The 15008-nt window shown below is 33.2% G+C and overlaps 1 protein-coding gene across 2 annotated transcripts in view; it reads right to left on the bottom strand.

Moving 5' to 3' along the window:
• The window catches only part of ZC2HC1A (zinc finger C2HC-type containing 1A), a 54019-nt gene that overhangs the window by 2932 nt on the left and 36079 nt on the right, over window positions 1-15008 (bottom strand). Inside the window, exons 8-9 of one of the 2 annotated variants that reach the window (XM_045849523.1) lie at window positions 5205-5321; window positions 2095-2202 (exon numbers count right to left, since the gene is read on the bottom strand). In XM_045849523.1, coding sequence (XP_045705479.1) covers window positions 2095-2202; window positions 5205-5321 — 225 coding nt within the window. The remainder of the gene's footprint in view (window positions 1-2094; window positions 2203-5204; window positions 5322-15008) is intronic. The other variant, XM_045849522.1, reaches the window with a different exon arrangement.

The raw sequence follows: 15008 nt of genomic DNA, 5'->3' as shown, positions 1-15008 counted from the left end.
TAATGAAATGCTAAATGTTTTTTTAGCATTATATTTGTTCCTAATGTCTTTACATCTATCCTCCAGTTCACTTCCCTTTCCTTTCACTGTATCTGAACTACAATTTAAATCATCTCTTAAGTCTTTTAGTGTTTTTCCTTATACTGAGTTCTGTTTGGTTCTTTTGCACAGATGTTGAAATACTTGTGACAATATTGTCATTGTTAATGATTCCAATTCCCCCATTTCTTTACATACTTTAAACAGATTCATAAATCGATATTTGATGATTTCAACATCTTAGTTACTGGGTTTTGTTTGTTTGTTTGTTTGCTTGTTTTCAAAACTGGTGACAGATTGCTAGTTTCTTTATATAGTTTGGAATTTCCCTGTGCATCTTTTAGGTCAGAACTATGAGCTCATGTTTGCTTACCCATGAGAACCAGAAAGGGAGCTGCTAAACCAAACTAAGTTATTTTTTCAGTTAAGAATTCCTTAGAATATGCAGATATTATACTCATAAACCCTAAACTCAAGTGAAGGTAACCCTACAATTACGAAAAATCAGTGGGAACTCTCACATTCCTCTGCACCATGGCTGAGACAGACAGGTTTCTTTGGGGTCTCCTCTTTTGGCTGGCAGAATTTTTTTTCCTAATATATCCTTTGAGTATCATGAGAAAAGGTTAACAGAACTTTCTCATTTTTGGTGGACATATGTGACCTTAGGATAACTTTCTGGCTGTTTAATGAAAACCTAATAAAGATGGATGGAATGCCAACTGTTTACCCAGGCAACAATGTTTACATGTTGTCCACTGACAAATTGGACATACCATATGCTCAGGAAAACTTGGAAATCATAGATATGGGATTGTTACAAGAGATATTGTTCCTTTGGGTACATAGAATGTCTAATTAAACTGTCCGTATACCCATATATGAGATCTTGTTCACATCTGAGCTGTCACTCAGTCATTGGCTCAGAGAAGCACCTGAAGCTGCCTTGCTATCATTCCTTATTTCCTGTAATTTATTCTAACGCCAAGTGAACATACTGTCATGTAAGCAGCTCTAGCTGAGCTTAAGAGGCCTCTTGGTGGGCATTTTAAAAGTCCTGGCTTAGAAAAGAGGAATGCAGGGGGGAAGAGAAAGCTGAGTCTCAACTGTTACCCTTTGTATAAATCCTAGAAGTCAACTCCTCCCTCCCATGATGAAATTAAAACCCAAGCCTAAGTGGTGAAGACCAGTCAGAACCTCAATGGAGCTGTAGTATCAGGGTTAATTTACCAGTCTGACCTCCAGTTTCCTTTACATTTATGTCCCTTATTTTTGAGAGCTAAGTACCTTGCTCTTATGGCAACTTTATGTACCTTGCTTAAAACTTTCTGGAACATTTGTGGACTAACTTCACCCCTTTTTTCACTGTTAATTCTTATTGTTCCTCTATTATTCTTTCATTTAAAAAATTATTGTATCTCATCGTACATCATGAATTTATGCACTTTGCCTTAAAACTTTCTGGACTAAGTTGAGATATATATAAAAAATATCTATGACAGGGACAATTTCATTATATGTTTAAAAACAGAGTGAATGTGAAAGTTATACAAATATTGTGAGAGTTTAGAAAGGGAAGTATATGAATAATCACAACCTCGGTAGAGGAGTTTAAAATTTATGAAAATGGTGCTGAAAATTACAATAACGGTGGTTTAAAGAGTCTATTATTCAATGTGTCTATTATTCAATAGTTAAAAACATGGACATAAAAATATATTAATCCAGTGGAACTGAAAAAACTATCCTTGAGCATTTACAACAGTAATTCTAACTACAGAATTAAAAACAAAGACATAAAAAGTTAATCCAGTGGAACCAAACTGTCCTTGAGCATCTGTAAAAGTATTATAATTCTAACTACAAAGTATAGGACTATATTAGTTATGTCCAAAGTACTTCTTTAGTCTACAACTTAAAATCCAGGTTAAATAAGAAACAAAAGAAAAAACAGATTTTCTATCAAAGCCTGATACATATTTTTGCATATGGTCCTTGGAAAACTACATGTATTCATTTTTATTATGGCTATTAAAACATCAGAACTAAACATACCTGACTATGTAGCTCTCACCATATGTTTTTCTTTTGTTTGTAAGAACACCTGATGCAGGATTTCGTGCCAAACTAGGCGGTGTGGAGTTTCGAGGTTTGATATTAGCTCTAGAGAGAGAAAGAAGTAGCAGTGAAAAAGTATTCAATAGTAATCATTTATTTCTTAAATTCCTACTTGTGTGATTAGAAAAATAATTAGAAGCTGTAAAGAGCTAAGTCAAAAGATTAAAATACAAATAATTATTTTAAAACTGAAAACAGTAGTTAAAACTAAGGATAAAGAGAGAAGAGGGAATCTCAGTGGAGAATGGGAAGGCTTTACAGGAACAAATATAAAGCACATGGACAAAAACTAGGGGGGGTGGTAATGGGAGGGAACTGGGGAGGGATGGGTGGGCAGGCTGGAATGGGAACAAAAGGCAGAAAACTGTACTTGAACAATGATTAAAATAAAAAAAATAAAAAATAAAAAAATAAAGATAAAACAAAGCATTTTGCATTTACTATCATTATCCTGATGGTGTATAAACTCAATTAAAATATGTGTATATGCTATACATGAAATATTTAAGTTAATCATTCTGAAAAGCTTCAGAAAGTTTAAAATTCATAGTACCCTCAAAATAAAGATGTGGTTTGTTAAATGCCTACAAATCACTGCTAAATAATATGGTAAGTGTATGCAATGTGGTAAAAAAATTAGCTAATCACTTTAAATACTAGCTAACACTTTAAAGAGTAATAATTCAATTTATGAAAGTCTGTTGTGAGAAACATCAAATCAAATAAATGGGTTAATATAATTTCCCTTTAATACTTTAGTTTCACTAACTGAATGGCCTGGGCTATTGCTCTCACTAGAGGGAAAGTTTTGGCTAGGTTATCACTAATTCCTTTACTGAGACTCAAGAATCAAGGAAAACTAGTTATATGACAGTTAACTGTGAATGTATAGGCTTTGGAGATACAGATGAATCTGCACTCAAATCCCAGCTACTGTGGACCAACTTTGTGACAGTGGTCAACCTCTCTGAGACCAAGCTCACTCATTTATAAAATGGGACCATATTAACTTATAAAGGAAGTTTAAGACATAAACTGCAATTTATATGAACATTCAGCAATGCTGCTGATACTATTATTATTACTATGATTTTGCTACTACTACAAGTTCACATTTATATAATTGTGCTTACTATACTTGGTATAGCTACATTTTTAATTGACTTCATATATAAACATTTAATTTACATAGTAGGTAGAATTAATAACTTCACTTTACAAATGTGGCATGTGAGGTGAAGAGTGGTTAAGTCACTTACCAAGGTGACACAGCCCATATGGTGTTAAACTAGTGGTTAGATGTTCAGTAAAGCATCAGTTCCCTCCCCCTTTTTAGAGATTTACTTGAATCCTTTCATTTCAGAAATAAGCAATGTTATGTAATAAATAAGCTGAATGCTTTTCATATTTCCTTTAAATTGAATGAGCAAAATTCTTTTTTGTCTACTTACACAGCAAAGTTGGAGATAATTTCCTAAAATTTCAAACAGCTACCTTAAAAATAATGTAGGTAATACAATATCTACTATTTCTCAAATACCACTAAATGCCAAATATGATACATATACAACTTTAATCTTCACAAAAATCTCTGAAAGTACTATCTATTCCCATTTTAAACTTGAATAAACATTCATATTCAGAGAGATTAAGTAATTTGCAAAGCTATTACATGGCCAAAGTACTTGAGATTGGATTTGGGTGGGTCGTGTTACAAATCCTTTGTTTAATATGCAATGTTGGCATTCAAAGTGAAATCCTATCACTTTCATATAATATGTACATGAGATATACAGATAACTCCTACACACCCATGCATACACACACTCACAATTTCACCAAATGAATAATTTAAAATTGTTTAAATAATTAGAAATTAAAAAATAGGGGGAAATAAGATTATAACCACCATTATTAACCACCATTATCAAATGTCGATCACATATTTTTAGTAATATCATCTAAAAGGCAGAATCTGAATGTTAAGAGCATTCTCAGAGATTGTGAAGATCTGTCTTGATCAGCATCTGACACCTGTTGCCCCAGGCTCATAGGATCCAATCTGCCTGCTATATATAGTTCAAGCAGTTATAAAAGAAGGTTTAATTTTGGAATTGCACTCAATCTAGCTTACTGCTAGTCAATGTTTCTTTGAGATCTGCTTCAGTGCCTATAGACAGCAGTAGTAATACAAAGAAAAATGGTTCAGGGCAGATTCTTCCTTCTAGGACTTATCATTAGCTACTTAACAATAGCTCATAGCTGCTGGCTGCTAATAAGTTCAAGACTTCTCCCATCTTAATTTTATTGTATATCTAGTTAAAGGTATTACTTTTCACACACAGTAAGAGAATGTTTTATAGTAGACCTTGGTTTCAAAGGTACCTAAGTTAACTCTCTCAAATAACATATTTTTAAACTTTAATAAGTAATTTAATTTATTAGGCCCTAATTTCATTATTTTAAAATGAGAGGGCTAGACCTGTATTGGAGCCCAAACGAGCACACTTGAAGACTTATGTAGACAAGTTCCAAAGTGACTTTCATATCTTTTCCCTGCTTAAGGTAGAATTTATAACCATCTAACAAAAAAACTGAGGATCCCTACATTAAATGTTTTCTAAGATCACTTTTTCTGCCTTGTTTTAACCATTGATCATCTGCTTAACTAAAAGATAATCTAGCACTATTATATAATACTCCTGTATATGACATAATACTTCCTATACTTGTCAAAAATACTATTCTTAAAAAAGAGCTTCTTAAAATTAATGATTATTGAAAATGATTGCTATTCTAACCCTCTAAAAATAAAATTTAATGGAATAAAATGTATGCAATAAAGCAGTTTTAGGACAATGGAAATGTTTAGCAAAAATCAAGCTGTTGTAAGTCGTAGAAGAGTATTTAGTACTTCTTGGCTTAAAAATGATTAAAATGAGATTTTTTTTAAGTATAGTAATGTACAAGTTTATAGTATTACAGTATATAAAGCTTTTAAGGAAATATGTGAAAAAGATTAACCAAACTGAGTTATAAATACTTACTTGTAAATGGGTAATAACTCATATCTTTTGATGGCACTGTCTGATTTTGTATCACTGTCATAGAACCTTTGCACATATCTTCCAGTTCGAAGTGGAGGGCCTAACTTGTCCATCTTACTATTAAAATATATAAAGGTGTACCCATAAGGAGATTGCTACATTTGTTTCTTTATATAAATTTTTTAAAGACATTATTTTGGTTCATCAGAAATCCACTCCCCAAGCTCTTACTTATCTCACTTCCAGGGTCAGGACTAATTTCAAAAGGAATCTTCAGAAAGTTCATACAATATCCATTATTAAATATAAAAATTCTGACTAGGCAGGCCATCTTGCCAGTTTTGATAACTAGTCAAAGAAATGCCATATTTATGCATAGCAGGGCAATGAAATCAATGAAGACACTTAAGAAAACAACTTGTTTCAAGTAAAATTTGTGAAGCTAGAAGCAAACTGAAAGTTGTTATTCTAGAAGACAGATGAGATGCTTGTTCTCTAATAATCTCACTTTTTCCCTTTCCTGAATTCATACAACCTTTCTCTTTTTTTCTTTTTTTCATTTCTCCTGCATTTAAAAGTTCAAGTATAAAATAAGAAGTCAAATAAGTATTTATATCTTTACCCAATTTAGCTTTTTAACAAAAGATGACTATTTTAGATGTTTATGTAAGGAAAAGTAAAAATAATCCTATGTGAGAAAATATGGATGGCAATATGAAAAATCACAGGTAAAATGTGAAGTGGTCATGCCAAAAGTATAAAGTATGTCTATTTAGAGGATAATAGAAGAATTAATGGTCTGCAGGTATTCCATTTTTTTCTATCAACCAAATAACTGAATCATGTATACTATCACCAACCAATATACATTCATGGTAGGGAACAGGGAAAATTAAATTATGAAATTAGGAAACTACCTTAAATGTCTATTGAATAACATCTCATTGCTTACTTTTAAAGTACACTCTTTTAAAGGGATGCCTGTTTGCTCATTCATGCTTCCACGCATTTGCTGACCTTACAGATCCTGAGCACCTATATGTGTCAGGCACTGTGCTACATTCTGGGGATATCATGATAAATAAGAGACTTGATGCTTGTTCTTATGGAGTTTAGTGTTCAAAAAGAATCTGCTCATTTTTCTAGATTATGAGGGTCTCTAAGGAGAAACATATTTCATTCATTTTTATGTTCTTTCAGTACCCTATACTATCCTATACACATAACAGGCATTTTGTTATAATTAACAGGTTCATATTAATAATTTGCAGGTGATGTTTATATTACTTAAGACATTTTAAAGTTTTTAAAAATGCCTTCGTTAAGTACATATTAAACATAATCTCTAAAATATCTGAGATTAAATTTGATGGTTTATTTTATTTTGAAAAATTACTAAAAAAGTTACCTATTTGAAATTTAAATGAACAAATCAGAATTTTCTTTGAATTAACAATTATTAAAACACTGCTCCAACTGTAGCTTAACAAAATGAATTTGGATTTGGAATAAGGAACAAAAGATTTTCTTTCTTGAAAAAAGTTGTAAAAATTAAAATTTAGAAAACCTTAAACTACATTTTTAAGACAGATTCCTCTAACATAAGAACTCCTCAGATCTTACATATGATATAACAAAGTTCAATTTTGGAAAGAGGACTGTAAAATCTAATAAAAATTTGGAGGTAATTATCTAATGGAAATATTCTACATATTCCATATGTGAGAGGATTGCCAGTGTTTTCAGTTGTTGAAAATCTAACTGAAAGGAGAGTTCCAATGATGACTTATCATCATGCCATATACCTGTGTTATAAATTCAACTCAACTGATCTATTTATCTACATACATGTGTGTGTGTGTGTGTATAAACATACACAATTCAAATATTACTTAGGTTAACTGTAAATAAATGTTAATCTTAACCTAAAAATCACTTAAACTTATGTTCTGCTAAAATCTGCTACTCTACACTATGTTCAAATCAAGGTATAACCATAAAAAATTAATTTGTAAAGTTAAACAGTATAAATAAAATTTTACATATATAAACATTTATACATATAAATACATTATATATAATTTATGTAGAAATACATACATATAAAATCTTAATTACACATATATTTTTAAATATTAAAAGTCAATGTTGGGGTAATTAAATAAAAATTTAGAAAGATTCATTTATGAAAGAACTTTCAAATATTTAAATCTTTCCCTAAGCTACCCATATCTAAGATGTAACAGGCTTTTCTCATGTACCATCATCATATTTATCTTGGTACACATAGACACGTCTTTCCTCATGTCTTCTTTTCTATTAAACTCCTTACTTCTGTGCCTCTGTCTCCAGTAGCACTAAGGATAATTTAAAGCAAGCAACAAGATGAAGGGAAATTTGAAAACGAATGGAAAGTTTTGCATAAGTGGCTATATTATCAAAGGGAATTTAAAAGCATCAATCCAGCTGATAATTCTCCAGTTGAAGTTTTTTCTTCTTCCTTGGTCTTGTAAACCATCAGTTAAGGGAGTGAATAATATGAATATAGAAACTAGCTCTGGCTGCTGTGGCTCAGTGGACTGAGTATTGGCCTGCAAACCAAAGGGTCACCAGTTTGATTCCCAGGCAGGACACATGCCTGGGTTGCAGGCCAGGTCCCCAGTTGGGAACACATAAGAGGCAACCACACAGTGATGTTTCTCTCCCTCCCTTCCTCTCTCTCTCTAAAAATAAATAAATAAAAGTTAAAAAACTTAACAAAAACAAAGAAACCAGGAAGTATGTTTCTATTACGTGTTTTGCCTTGATCTCAAGGGCTTAGATGTTTCAAATTATGAAAAAAATGCAACTTTGTTGATTTTCATACAGAATTCACCCATCATTTACTACTAGGGTTGCTTTGAAAATTAGTAAATGTTGAAAAATACAATGAAAATTCCATTTTATTATGTATTTTTAATTATTCACAAAGTTTGAGGAATATAAATTCAATCTGATAGTTCCCAATTACGCAACTAATAAGATCAATATTTTTATAGAGTGTTTCAATACCATTTTTGTTTAAAGGCTCCAATTCAGTAATGGCAATTATTATACACCCAAGGTCTGTGAGAAATTAAGGCAGGAATAAACAAATCCATTCATCAGTAAAAGTAGTCTTGCTGCTGCTAAGGAAACAAAGGAGGGTACTTTGATGCCAACCAAGCATCAAAGTAGCAGGCATTTTAGTGCAGACTAAGCAATCCGACCATGTAAGACAATATAGAATTTCAATCTCATATCAAATGCCCTTAATTGACACCTAGATTTAGGCATAGTCAACATGAAAGTACATTTTCAATTCCTCACTATTGTTTGAATTCAATCATTGAATAGTGTAGGATTAATAAAAGTTATAAAACACTTTGGTTCCACAGAATACTAATGTGTAGCAAAAGTTCCTAGAAAGCCCAAATGACTTAAAAAAATACCAGTTCCATCTTTGGATGTAATGAAGAATCCTTAACCCTCCCACCCTTCAAATTATAAATATCTAATGCCTACTACAATAACTTACTCTAAAAAAAGGAGTGGCAAACTTTTCCTGTAAAGGTCTAGACAGCAAGTAGTTTAGGCTTTGTGGACTATACTCTGTCTGTCATGAACACTTAACTGTGCCATCGGAGCATGAAGAAAGCCACAGACAATGCAAAGCAATTGGGTATGGCCATGTTCCAACAAAAACAGATGCTAGGATAAAGAATTTAGATAATGGGAAGATGCTGGCAAGATGGGTGGGAGTGGAGTCTACTTCCCCATGCACACAGGTGAAACACCTAGCCAATCTTCTGAGGAACAGAGCAAACAGCCAACAGTACCCCAGCATATATGAAGATTGGAAACCAAAAATTACAGAGGACACTGAAAAGTCAGATGAGTAGGTAGAAGCTGCGAACACCAGGATACCTGCTGGAAGAGGAAACCCACCAACAAAGGAACCACCAACAGAGAACAGCAGAAGAAGGTGAAGGAGGGAGTAGAAGCCACATGAACTCTGCCCAGGACCTGTCTGGAAATACAACTAAATGGTGAAGAAATTAACCAGAACAAACAACTGAACAAGAGCAAAAGAGAATCTGCAAAACCTTGCACATACGGAAGAAACAACTTCAACACAACTGGCCCTCACCAGAACAACAAATTACAACAGGTGATGGAGTGACACTCAGTTAACCAGATGGTAGGAAGGACCCACCAAAGAAAGACACAACAATCAAAACTCAAAAACATACAGAGAGCCAACATAAACGACAGCCCAAAACTAGCAAGTTCAGGAGATTAGGGAGAATTTCACAGGTCTTCTACCACAGAAGTTCACACCACTGAATCTCATAGGTCTTCTACCATAGAAGTTCACACCATAAACCCAGGGAGTCACAACAGAACAATTTAAGAAGCTGAGGCTAACAAGAAGAGTCTCACAAACAATGGGAAGACAAAGAAACAATCCCCAAATGAAAGAAAGGGAGGAAGCTTCAGAAAGAATGCTAAATGAAACAGAGGCAAGTCAACTATCAGGATATTGAGTTCCAAGCAATGGTTATCAGGAAGCTCAATGAGCTCACAGTGAATTACCAGAAACTACAGGGAAACTACAGTGAACTCAGTGAAAACTATATCAACATGAAAAAGGAAATAGAAATTGCCAACAAGGGCCAAGAGGAAATGAAGAATACAATTTCTGAACTGAAGAACACAGTAGAAGAAATCAAAAGCAGGATCGAGGAAGCAGAGGATCAGATCAGCAAGCTGAAGGACAAAGTAGAAAAAAAACACCCAGAATGAGCAAGAAAAGGAAAAGAGGCTCCAAAAGACTGAACAGGGGTTAAGGGAAATGCAGGACAACATGTAATGTAATAATATCCGCATAATAGGGATACCAGAAGGAGAAGAAGAGCAAGGGATAGAAAACCTGTTTAAAAAAGTAATGATGGAAAACTTCCCTAATTTGGTTAGAGAAATAGCCACACAAGTCGAGAAAAAAACAAAGAGTCCCAATCAAGAGGAACCCAAAGAGGCCCACTTCAAGACACATCATAATTAAAATGGCAAAATTCCAAGACAAAGAGAGAATCTTAAAGGCAGCAAGGGAAAAACAGGAAGTAACATACAAGGGAGCCCCAATAAGGTTAGCAGCTGACTTCTCAAGGGAAATGCTCAAAGCCAGAAGAGAATGGCAACAAATATTTCAAGTAACGAGAACCAGAGGCCTGCAACCAAGACCAAGACTGCTTTATCCAGCAAGACTCTCAATTAAAATGCCAAATAAGGAGCTTCCCGGACAAAAGAAGCCTTAAAGAATATACCTCCTCCAAACCAGCTCTGCAAAAGATGCTAAAGGGTTTGCTTTCAGAACAAGGAGAGAAACAGTGAAAGAGAGAGGAACACAGGTGTGAAAAAATGGCAATAAATAAGTACCTATCAATAATAACCTAAGATTATCAATAATAATCTTTGGTTATTATTATTATCAATAATAATCTTAAAGGTAAACGGATTAATTGCCCCAATCAAAGACACAGAATAGCTGAATGGATAAGAAAACATCATCGACACATATGCTGCCTCCAAGAGACCCATCTCAGAACAAAAGACCTACACAGACTGAAAGTGAAGAGCTGGAAACAAATATTCCAAGTAAATGGACAGGAAAAAAAAGCCGGGGTAGCAATACTTATATCGACAAAATAGACTTCAAAAGAAGAACCATAAAAACAGATCCAGAAAGTCCCTTCATAATACTCAAGAACAGACATCAAGTAGACATAAACATTGTAAATATATATGCACCCAACATAGGAACACCCAAATACATAAAGAATATCTTGGAAATATAGACCAATGGAAAAGAACAGAGAGCCCAGAAATAAACCCAAGTTTCTACTGTCAATTAATATTTGACAAATGGTGCAAAAGCATAAAATGGAGTAAAAACAGCCTCTTCAAGAAATGGTGTTGGGAGAACTGGACAGCTACATGTAAAAAAATGAAACTCCACCACCAACTTATACCATACACAAAAATAAATTCAAGGTGGATAAAAGATTTAAATATAAGTTGTGACACCGTAAAAGTCCTTGAGGAAAATATCGGCAGGAAAATCTCAGATATTCCACACAGCAACACCTTCACTGATATGTCCCCTAAAGCAAGGGACATGAAGGAAAGAATAAACAAATGGGACCTCACCAAATTAAAAAGCTTCTGCATAGCTAAAGAAAACAGTATTAAAATTAAAAGAGAACCGACTATATGGGAAAACATATTTATCAATGATACCTCAGACAGTTTGATCTCTAAAATATGTAAAGAACTCACACGACTCCACTCCAGGAAGACAAACAACCCAATTAAAAAATGGGCAAAGGACTTGAACAGACACTTCTCCAAGGAGGACATACAGAGGGCCCAGAGACATATGAAAGAATGCTCAGCATCACTAGCCATCAGAGAGATGCAAATTAAAACCGCAATGAGATTCCACCTCACACTGGTCAGAATGGCCATCATAAACAAATCAACAAACAAGTGTTGGAGAGGATATGGAGAAAAGGGAACCCTAGTGCACTGTTGGTGGGAATGCAGACTGGTGCAGCCACTATGGAAAACAGTATGGAATTTTCTCAGAAAACTAAAAATAGATCTGCCTTTGACCCAGCAATTCCACTGCTGGGACTATACCCTAAGCCCTGAAACACCAATCCAAAAGAACCAAAGTACCCCAATGTTCACAGCAGCACAATTTACAGTAGCCAAGTGCTGAAAGCAACCTTAAGTGTCCATCAGCAAATGAATGGATCAAGAAACTATGGTACATTTACACAATGGAATTCTATGCAGCAGAAAGAAAGAAGGAGCTCCAACCCTTTGCAACTGTATGTATGGCACTGGAGAGCATTATGCTAAGTGAAATAAGCCAGGCGGTGAGGGAAAAATACATATGCTCTCACCTTTAACTGGAACATAATAAACAAAAGAAAAAAGCAAACAAAATATAACCAGAGACATCAAAATTAAGAACAATCTAACAATAGCCAGAGGGGAGCAGGCAGGGGACTGTGTAGAGAAGGAGTTTCAGGAACATCTATAAAGGACACAGAAACAAAACCAAGGGGGTAGGGTGGAAACAAGGAAGGGAGGTGGGTTTGGCTGGGGTGGCAGGGAGTGGGGTGAAGAAAATGCATACAACTGTAATTCAACAACAATAAAGTAATTTATGAAACAAAAAAATTTTTAAAGAAATAAAAAAAAGAAAAACAGATACTAGGATTTGGCTCTCAATCCATAATTCAACAAGATCATCTCCTTCAAAATACCAAAATTTCATATATGAGAGAATGCCAGCATTTTTGAAAATCTAAATAAAAAGCAAATTTCAATGATAATTTTTAAAAACTTTACCATATATTAAAAGGTTATGATAAATATCACTATGTTACCTTGTTCCCCAACAAAAATACACTACTTTTGTCAAGCTGATACATTTCTACAGATGATAAACTGTCCTATTTTGACCAAGACTTATAAATTTAAAATGACTATCTATACCTACATATGACTGCTATGGTATGAATAGTATATCTAGAAAGAAATGATACATTGGCAAGCTTTCAAAATATTCATAGCTGAATGAGCAGTTTTAGAAATATTTGACAATGATATCAACTACATATTTCTAATCTGAAATAAACTTTAACCTATAGGAAGGAGGTCCTTGTTTACTGTTAATATTATGAAAGTGAATTCTCTTGAGAAATAAGCCACTCAGTCTTGTAAAACTATAGAAAGCACAGTAGACTGAGACATAATTAAAATATGACTTCTGAATTAATCTTGGGAAAAATTTTATAATAACAGTTGGTATTCTGTCTTAACATTGTAGATCTCCTTTGTTATAATATCTGAGGCATTCAAAGTTCTGAAATGTGTCCTATTTTTGATCTCAAATTTATCTTATACAGATAATTTGGTATATAATTCCCTGACAAAATTATCTTTCCTAATCCAATAATCTCAATCATTGTTGTCCACATGAGAAGCCAAACTCTGCAATTCTAGGTTGTTTTGGACATTTGTGGATCAATAAAAAAAAAGAATATTTCATAAAAATTTAAATACAAAATGTACTTAAAAACCAGTTATTTATACTACTGTTAATATAAAGTATGAGGAACAAAATTCAATTTTTAAAAAGATTTTATTTATTTATTTATTTATTTATTTATTTATTTATTTATTTATTAGAGAGGGAAGAGAGGGAGAAAGAGAGAGAAACATCAATGTGCAGTTGCTGGGGGTCATAGCCTGCAACCCAGGCATGTACCCTGACTGGGAATCGAACCTGTGACACTTTGGTTCACAGTCCGCACTCAATCCACTGAGCTACGCCAGCCAGGGCGTCGAAATTCAATTTTTATACTAAGAAATGTTCCTTACATGTAATCTGTTGCTTCAAACTCCTGCTTTTCGAAGTAACCAAACAGAAGTAAAGCTTTGAAATTTGATCTTTTAGCTATTGAAAATTATCAACTGAAACATCCACTTGAGCTGGTAATTAACTATTAAGAAAACACAATTCTCAAGGCATGACTGTGAAGTCCATGACAGAATTCAAATGTGGCAATATTTATTTAAAAGCTTTGTGTTTCATAATACTTCTAAATCTCCGAGGATTAAAGATAGCCATCTTTTAGAATAAGGGAAAAAATTCCATTGGGTGTACACTTCACTTAAAAAATGTTAAAATTGGTTGACCCGCATGTTGTTTAGAAGTTAATCAGCAAACATGACAATTTTTCGAACTACAAGGATAAATTTTAGGATAAATATTAAGGATAAATTCTTCTGTGGTATGTTTCCAATATATGCTAAATATGACAGAATCATTGGTATGCAAGATTAAAGCTGAACACAATACAGATTGTGTACATACAGGTTTAAACAATTCCAAATCACTGAAATTATTTCATTTACTAATCACAATTTACTTCCTCTCTCTCTCTCAAATCAATTAACATGTCCTCAGGTGAGGATAAAAAATAAAAACAAATAAATAAAAATAAATAAAAAAACTAAAATAAAGTCAAGACAAATCAGTAGGGAAGAAAAAAATCAAATCAGTTTTTACCACTAGAAGATGAGAACCTTTTACTTTTCAATCACCATTTTGACTGATAACCACTCTCTTTATGAAGGATAGCCTGTCTCTTCTTTTTGGAAGAAAAACAAAAATAAAAAAAAAAAATTTAAACTAAAAAGATCTCATTAGTTGATCATTTCTCTTTTTCCATAAAAGAAATTAAATTCCTTTTAGTTCTTGTACTTTCAACATAGTCCAAATGAAAAAACAAAGAGCAATTACTCTCATTTGATATATACTTTCATATATATTTCCTATATAAAATTGAAGTGATAACTTACTCTGAAAGTAATATGTGCTATATTTCCTATGTCGATTTTATCACTGTTTCTAAAGACATAGACATAGCCTTCATTTTAGTAGTGATAGAGTAATCCTTAATTTTCTTACATTGAAATGGAAGAAAAAGTGAGTTTCTACTAGATTATGAGGTCTTCTATTAAAATCTCCAGTGTTATCAATAATTTTCCTATAGAAACATAATTGTTGAAAGCAATTATTCTACTTCGTGTAAAACTGTAGAAAAATAAAAAGTATTTAGAAAGTACTAAATGAAAGGAAAAGAATCACCCACTATTACTATTACAGCATATTAGCTTTTTGTACACCTATTTTTCTCATTTCTG

The sequence above is a fragment of the Phyllostomus hastatus genome, unplaced genomic scaffold, assembly GCF_019186645.2.
Source record: "Phyllostomus hastatus isolate PE091 unplaced genomic scaffold, TTU_PhHast_1.1 phas_contig_65, whole genome shotgun sequence".
NCBI lineage: Eukaryota > Metazoa > Chordata > Mammalia > Chiroptera > Phyllostomidae > Phyllostomus > Phyllostomus hastatus.
The sequence above is the reverse complement of the archived record's forward strand: the minus strand, read 5'-3'. Positions and strand labels throughout refer to the sequence as shown.